The 8,631-nt window shown below is 37.1% G+C and overlaps 1 protein-coding gene across 1 annotated transcript; it reads left to right on the top strand.

Moving 5' to 3' along the window:
- Positions 1-2,415: 2,415 nt before the first annotated feature.
- On the top strand, positions 2,416-7,744 carry LOC128869798 (myb-like protein P). The gene is made up of 2 exons (XM_054112396.1): positions 2,416-3,345; positions 7,547-7,744. Exons 1-2 carry the CDS (start codon positions 2,416-2,418, stop codon positions 7,742-7,744), a joined length of 1,128 nt encoding a protein of 375 aa, XP_053968371.1.
- Positions 7,745-8,631: the final 887 nt, after the last annotated feature.

The following is an 8,631-nucleotide window of genomic DNA, read 5'->3' as shown; positions in this document are numbered from 1 at the left end:
CTATCGTGGCGTTGAGCCAAAGTTGTCATTTGGTACTCCAAAGTACCGATATCCCGTTTATCCGAGTAATGCATCATTAGGCATTTAAGGATTTTTCCCCAGTCTAACGGAGTTCTGTAAGACTCCAATGCAGTGTCGGCATCGTCAACAATTTTGTGTCTAACCGTATGCAATATTGCGAAATATTTCGGCGTATCTTTTAAACTTTCGTAAGCCTTAAATATTCGATCTACGGTCTTTTTCCAAGAGTTGAATTCTCCTGGTCGTCCAGAGAATTCTCTAAGGCATTTGACCATGTCAGGGATTTTGTCTAATTGGCTGACATTGTTCGCGTTTAAGGCTATTTACTGGTCCCTGTCGTCTGGAATATTAGACCTGGTCAATTGGTTTAAGACCAATTGTGCTACCTCTTTAATAAATTCTGGATTCATTTGTTGATTTGTAAGTGTAAAGATGTACGTGGAATTTGAAGTATTCGATGCCTGTTGGTCATGTCCGTGATTAGTCGCTTGATTACCGATCCTAAGTCTTTGAATTTGTTCGATAATTTCGTCCGCTTTTTTTGTCATTGTGATTTGTTTCGGATTCTTAAACAAAATTTAAAGATTTTTCGTAGTTGGATTTTTTAAATATAATATAAGAGCTTAAATTATTGATTTGTGATTTGCTTTAATCACATTTACTTGTTTTTCTTTTTTCTAATTTCCTTTTACTTCTTCAATTTAATATTTTTACTTCATATATTTGTTTTTCTTCGAGAAAAAGAATTTGTTTAATTCTCCCTAAATTTTGGTTACGTAATTTTCTTTTCACTAAATTTGCAGCATTTTTCAATTATTTTGCATTTGACTTCCTTCAAAAAATTTAATTTAATTTTTCTTAAATTTCGTTTACTTAATTTTCTTTCTGCTAAATTCACAGTATTTTTTCAAATATAAGAGTTTAAATTAATTAAATTTCATTTAATTTTTCTTAAATATTTTTTTACTTTTCTTTTCACTAAATACAATTTTTTATTTAATTTTTTTTTGAAATTGGTTTGCTTAAATATTTTCACTAAATACAATTTTTACTTAATTTTTCTGAAATTTGTTTAAAAAAAATTGTTTTTCTAAATTCACAACTTAAATTAAATTCTTACATTAAGATGTTAAGCTTCATGTCCAGCGTTGGCACGGTTGGTGGTTGTGGGTGCTTTGATTTCTCCCTTTTCTTTAGTACTCAGGATCTTCTGCACTTCTTGCTTCCTTAGTGCCTTGCGTGTAGCCGCTTTGGTGTTTATATCTTATTAGACGCACTATGTGGTTTTTATTTTATAAAACACACGCGTAACCGTACTTTTTATTTTCCGGTTATTTACAACGCACGAGTTACACAACCAAATATACTTGTGCATGGGAATGCTGATAATGACGATATCAGCATAATCTTGCAGAAGTATTTAAAAAGGGATCAGGTTGCAAAAGCTTGAGCAACGTAAGCGTCGCCGTCGCTTCCGTTGCAAAATGCTTAGCTGGCAACATTAAGCGTAAACAAGAGGGCATTTGCATATGCCAAATAAAATTATACAAGTAGTCTTAAGACCGAATTCAAGCTATACTGAGTTAATAAACGTTTGAGTCGAAAACCAAAAGCTCTCAAGAATTTTTATTTTCGCCATAACATAATTCGCTCACTTACAGTTCTCTGTGGTTATTTGTCTCTCAAGAGATATAACCTTTTAATACATAATTGGCGCAGTCGGACTCGAACAAAAACGTTCCGAATTAACCGAAGTTAATTAACATAAAAACGTTAAAATATTACTTAGTGCGAGTAAACAAAAGACAAATACAAACAATTAAAAACACAAACAACAAATCAGTGCGTTACAATCTTATCTTATGTACCCAAGAAAAAATAGTGCTCACAAATTCGACGAAAACCGTAAAATCGAAGATACAACGATGGAAGAGGAGCTTCAAAACTTGAGGGAGGTCGTACTCCAACAGGAACAGCCCTAAACCTACTCAACAACAACAACAACAACAGCAACAATCAACCCAATGGATGTCCAACAAAGACGTAATTCAGCAGTTCCGTCAACTAAGACAGTTGGACGACCAACATGACGTGTTGGCTTTCATAAAATCTGTCGAATTTCTTATGGCGCTATGCCAGGGAAACGAGCTATTGATTCAACTCGGCACAAACATTGTTGCCAATGAAAAAGTCTCAGGAGCAGCAGCGAACTTTGTCAGACAATTGGGGATGGAGCCGAGCTGGGAACAGATGAAAGCCAAGCTGATGCAACAAATGCGGCCCAAGACGACTTACGAAGATGTGTTCGACAGATGCAGATTCATTAAAGTAAGTAATTTAAGAGAGTTATTTAATGAATTTGAAAAGGCAAAATGTGAAATAAATAAAATATATATGTTTGATGAGCTTAAACCAGCAATATACGAGAACGACAAAGTAGATCGAGATTTATTAAATATGTTAATAAATAAAATAGACACTCCATTCAGAGTTCATGTCGATCAGGGTATATCTATGCATGCCTTAGAAACAAAGTATTCAAACATCAAAGCACTGGATGACCCCAGAGCTATATCACAAAGGTACAGGAAAATATCTAACAACACATTCAATAAACAAAATAACACTAACAATAACACTGTCACCACTAACAACAAGCCAAGCCAAAATAACCAGTCCCATAATAATAATAACAATAACAATGCCAGACAAAGTCTGAATGGACGGTCGAATCCCAATCATAACGCCGGCCCACCTCAGAGCGATCAGGCAATTCAACAATCGTATAACAGGCCACAACCCGGTCAAAATCAAAATTCTAAACCCAACCATAATAACAATTATAACAATAGGAACAACGGTTCAAGACAGACAAGAATGTCTCATATGAGCGTTGACACCCAAAGGAACGATTCCATGGCTATGGAGATCGGAACTTTGGAAGAAAATCGGGCAGAAGAAGAGGACGAGATAAACATAATGGAGGTCGAATCAACCGACGAGGAAGACAATAGGTCCTTAGCCGTTCAAACGGTTCACTCTAAAGAAGAAGATCAGGGTTTCGACATGCCTATCCTAGAAACAGCCGTTAACAGATTCAAAGTACAGCTAATTTTTGCGGAGAGAAAACCTGAGGCCATCGTACAGGTGTTCGGAAAAAAAAGAATTTACATTAGCAAAAAAGACTTGGAAGATAACCAAGCAGTAAACACCCTCCGACGAGAAATAACAACAGGAAAAATAGGAGTTTTCTCACACCTTAGCGACCATGAGTTTTACCAATTCCAGAAAATACTAGAAAAAGAATATACCTCCAACCCGAAGGTAAAGTTCGTAAAATGCACCAGGTTCGCTAGGGATATCGAATCCGAAGATGAATTACACACCCAAATAGCTTTATTTCATAAAAATGAAAGTGGCCATTGCGGGATAGATGCCACTTATCAGAGGCTTAAACTCGAAATTTACCACCCCAACCTTAAGACCCACATCCACAGAATAATAAATAATTGTGACATTTGCAGTGGTGGCAAATACGATAGAAAACCCATTAGGAACAATTTCCACATAACAGAAACACCAAAAACATGCAACGAGATAGTACATGTAGACACATACGTAAACTCGAAGCAATCTTTTATAATATTTATCGATAAATTTTCAAAACACGCCACTTGTTTGCCATTAACCGATAGGAACAGCACTACAATAGTAGAACATATCCAACAATTCCTATCAATAAAAGGGAAAATCCAAAAGTTTGTCTTCGACAACGAATTCAATAGTTTAAACGTCAAAGAATTTTTAGAAAAGGAAGGTATAGAATACCACTCAACCAAACCAAATAGTCACACCGGGAATAGTGACGTCGAAAGGCTTAACAATACATTGACGGAGAAAATCCGCACCCTAAACATAGAAGAGAAAAGACCCATAATTGAACAAATGGCAAAAGCTGTATACTTCTACAATAACACTTACCACACCACCACAAAATCCACACCGTTTGAAATACAAAATCATAAAGTAGATCATCAGAAATTGTACGACAGAATGTCAGCACAAAAAACCGAGAAAATAAAGAAACTAAATGAAAATAGGGAAACTTACATAGAAAATAGAACAGAAGGATTTATAAAAAATTATAAAAACCTAAGACACAAAGAAGAACCGAAATTCAGGAAAGCAAATTTACAGAATATCCATACAACAAACATTAAAAGACCTACAAAATTTTCAGATAACAATTACAATTCTCATCATGTGCCTGTTGCCAACGCTGTCGACAGCAATGATCAATATAACACCAATCCGGGCTGAAGCCGGATTCATATCTTTGGGGGAGAGTACAGCGGAACTGGTCAGCGAGTCGAAAATGGTTTTGCACATTATCAACCCAATGGAAATATTAGAATTAACTAATATAATCCAAAACAACACGAAAATTCTTGTTAAACAAAATAGGCATAGGCTAGATATCGAAATAGAAACCATAAAAATTAAAATAAGATCAATAACCCCGAACCCATTAACAAGACAGAAACGCGGTCTAATTAACGCAATAGGAAAAGCTCAGAAATGGCTCACTGGTCTCATGGATGATGACGACAGGGAGACCATTATGAACCACCTTCTTAATAATCAAGAAAACGAACATAACATAATAAAAAACATTAACGAACAAGTAAAAATTAACAATGATTTACAAAAATCCATTAACACCTTAAAAGAAGCAATACTAGATGACAGGGAAAAAATAAACCAACCCTTAACAATATAGAAACATTCAATAACATGATCAAAGCAAACATAATGTACCACGATCAGTTATTGAAATTGAAATTTTTACATGATAAGGTAGACACCATTTTGGACACAATAGCGTCAGCCAAATATAACCTTTTTCATCCTTCAATACTAACAAAAGAAGAGTTTACACTCTATAACATAGATTTCTACAAAATTAAACTAATCCGCATGGGAGTCATGACTCACGAAAATAACATAATCATTGCAATCAAAATACCAACTAACATCATAACAACCACAATAACTATAATAACCCCAATAACAAACCGAAGATATAAAAGAATCGACATGAGTCCCGAAAGGATAGTAAAAATTGAGAACAAAACTTACACATATGAAGAAAATAAGACAATAAAAGAGCTGAAACTCAGTTCAAACTGTATTACTAAGAAAAATTGTAAAATGGTAGAAGACTTAGAGTTTAAGACAAAACTAATAAATGAAGGCACATTATTGATAAGTAATGCAGACAATAACATAATCCAATATAACTGTAACGAAACCACCAACAGCGAAATATTAAAAGGAAACTTCCTAATAGAATTTTCAAATTGTACAATTTTAATAGACCAAACCTATTATAAGAATAACCAAGAAATATATATACAATCATTCGCTGGTGAAGAAGAAGAAGAAAATTCATTTAATTCATATTAGAAGAAATTAAAAACACTAAAGCTATAAAAGAAATCAGAACACAAACCGTAATCTCCAACAGCTTCGGTATAATGTCAATAGCTCTTGTACTCCTCTTCATAGGAATATATACCTATAAAAAATGTAAAAGAGGAATCCAGGAGAATCCCTCATCAAAAGGGGGAGGAGTTACACAACCAAATATACTTGTGCATGGGAATGCTGATAATGACGATATCAGCATAATCTTGCAGAAGTATTTAAAAAGGGATCAGGTTGCAAAAGCTTGAGCAACGTAAGCGTCGCCATAACATAATTCGCTCACTTACAGTTCTCTGTGGTTATTTGTCTCTCAAGAGATATAACCTTTTAATACATAATTCACGCTGCTCCGTCCTGTCACGGCCGCGAGTTAAAACTCCGAAAGTTTTTAAAGTAAAAAAAATATAAATTTTGTTTAGAAAGCTATGCTTCTTAATTATTTGACTGTCTAAAACGAAGTGACAATTTTATTTTCTTAAAACTAAAACTAAAGCTAAAGTTTTATTAGCGCGAAGTCGTTACCTCTGCTACCGTTTCAAGGGCAAGCGCGAGTGCATTACCTACGGATGCGAATGCAATGTGATTCTAAGGAATTTGTGCTTGCCGACGTTGTGTCAGCAAAAAGCGTGGGACACGATATTTATTTTTGTGTATTTTGAATTTGTTTCGTGTTAACATGTATACTCATCAACTACACTATTAATCATACAACAATGATTGGAATTGGGGTTATACTTTGTTTGGCGGGTCACGTCATTTCTTCGAAAACTGCACATATACTGACGTGAATATTTACACAAATATTTAGGCATACATAGAGTTTTAAAGGCATTGATACATTTCAACAGTAATCGAATACAGGACTGCGCCTTCTCAAGTGCGGTGGTGCTAGTACAAAAAAATATTTCATTGTTGGTATCCTTGCAGCGGGGATGGGGCTTAAATGGAGCTTAAATTCTCTTTACGAATTTAACCCACCATGAACTAAGAGGAAAGCCCCATATAGGGATTGGTTGACCACCCATTCGCGAAACGGCGCGAGTGGCGTGCTTGGAATCGTGCAGGGGACTGATGGGTGCAGAGACTTTAAGCATGTGCATCGCGAACAGAGCTTCCCTCTCGAATACCTGGCTCCTTCGAGAGTAACTGTGGCCTTACCGCGGCAAGGGGCACCCATTACTTCTCCTTTGCACTCGTAGGTTGTGGAGCGTCACGCAGTCAGGCGAAGCAACCGCAAAAACCAGTGATGTCAACTATAAAAGAAAAAACCAATAACTTCGTGCCGTGCTGCGACACAATACCCTCCTCCGAGGAGGATCACCTGCTGGCCAAACAAGTAACAACCACAAAGAATTCACCCACCAACATCACAAAACGCGGTAGACGGCACTCAGAGAGAGAGCCAGGCCGCAAAAAAACCCAAGTCAAGCAAGATTGCTAAGAATGAATTCCTGGAGCGACTAACGCGCGGGAGGCGACTGTCAAAATAAAATACCAAAAGGTGGTCAAGGAGTATGAAGACTTCATATCCAAAAAACCTAAAACGTACAACAAGAAAAAAAGCGATGCGACGAAATAAAATAGGTCACGCTATAGGACGCAATAGGACGTGATCGATCTATGCACTGATCGATAATAACACTAACAGCGGCCGAAGTAGAGACAGGTGGAGGCCAAACTGCCCAAGCTCGGGCTAGACAAGCATGTAGTTGGAGTGCAGGGCGGTGCTCTCCCTTCCTTCGATTTGGCAGGAGTCCTTCGAGGGTGTAGGGTAATCAAGTGCGACGACGACTGATCACGGGTTGTCTTAGAGAAGTGCATTGCTGAGATCAGCAGCTCACTGGAAGGCTTAAAGCTTAAGCTCATTCCGGCAAGCGACATAACTTGTCCTCCTCGTGCTCACATTTGGCTGCTAGACTTAAACGGTGCAGATGTGCTAAATAAACTTAAGTTGCACAAACCTGCGCTGCCGATGGACGACTGGGCAACCGCGAAGGCAGAAATACCGCAACAAAACAGCATGTCATTCGTTTTACAGATTAATGATGAGTGTTTAGCAGTACTCAGAAAATCTGATAACAAAATGCGGTTTGGTCTGAGAAAGGCTAAACTGAAAATATTCAAAGCAGACAGCAATAACAATGAAGACGATCTAGATGAGGTCGACAACAACATACACCCAGAAAAGCTAAAAAAGCTCTACCTAGCTGAAGACGACGAACAGCCTGATGCCTAAAGCCATACAGGTTAATCTGCATCACTCGAAATGTGCTACAGAGAACTTGGATGTTTTAATCAGGGAGCTTACGAATGAAAGAGGTGAGTCCGTTTGTGAATTCTCATCAAATACCAATTTCGACATATGTAATGTAGGGACCACGGTATGAGGATCTTAGAATAATAACTCCTTAATAGTCACAAACTGGAGGGTATCTTTTTCGGAGCATACTTGGATTTTCTTCGATATGAATTTCAAGCTCGAGAAACCGACCCCATATAAAAACCGTCCCACATATTCCGTAGAATAACCCAGTCCAAACTTCAACACATACATAAATAAAACCATAAGGTCAAGTAAAAACTTAGAGGGGAGAAAGTAGGAACTTTCGAAGCTTCGTTGACGAAACAACTTCAAGCTTCATATTCTGTCACATATGGCTAAAAAACTTATCCCACCTGGTGGAATGAAGATTTAAGTCAACTCGGAAAAATGACAAGAGAAATCTTCAACATCTGCTACACACACAAGTACTTGAAACCATACAAAGAATACAAGAAACCAAAAAAGCTTGGGCAGAATTTTGTACTTCCATCGAATCAACCAAAGACATGGCAAGACTTAAGCTTTTATCCAAATTCCATTCCATGCTGTGGAACACTCGAGGAACGACGATTCCGTGGCTGAGGGTATTTGTCAAAAAAAAAGCTTTATGCTAAGGCATAGTCCAAAAGGCTATTTTTATCAACAAAGCGGGTAGACGCGGTCATGATACAGCGAAAGATTGCAGACCCATCAGTTTATCTTCCTTTATTCTAAAAACTCTCGAGCGATTGTTGGATGTATATCTCAGAGAGAAGATTACAAACACAACAACCTCATCATCCCATCATGCCCATCTCAAA

This window comes from Anastrepha ludens, chromosome X (assembly GCF_028408465.1).
Source record: "Anastrepha ludens isolate Willacy chromosome X, idAnaLude1.1, whole genome shotgun sequence".
Taxonomy (NCBI): Eukaryota; Metazoa; Arthropoda; class Insecta; order Diptera; family Tephritidae; genus Anastrepha; species Anastrepha ludens.
Note: the sequence above shows the minus strand (reverse complement) of the source record. Positions and strands in the feature narration are given on the sequence as shown.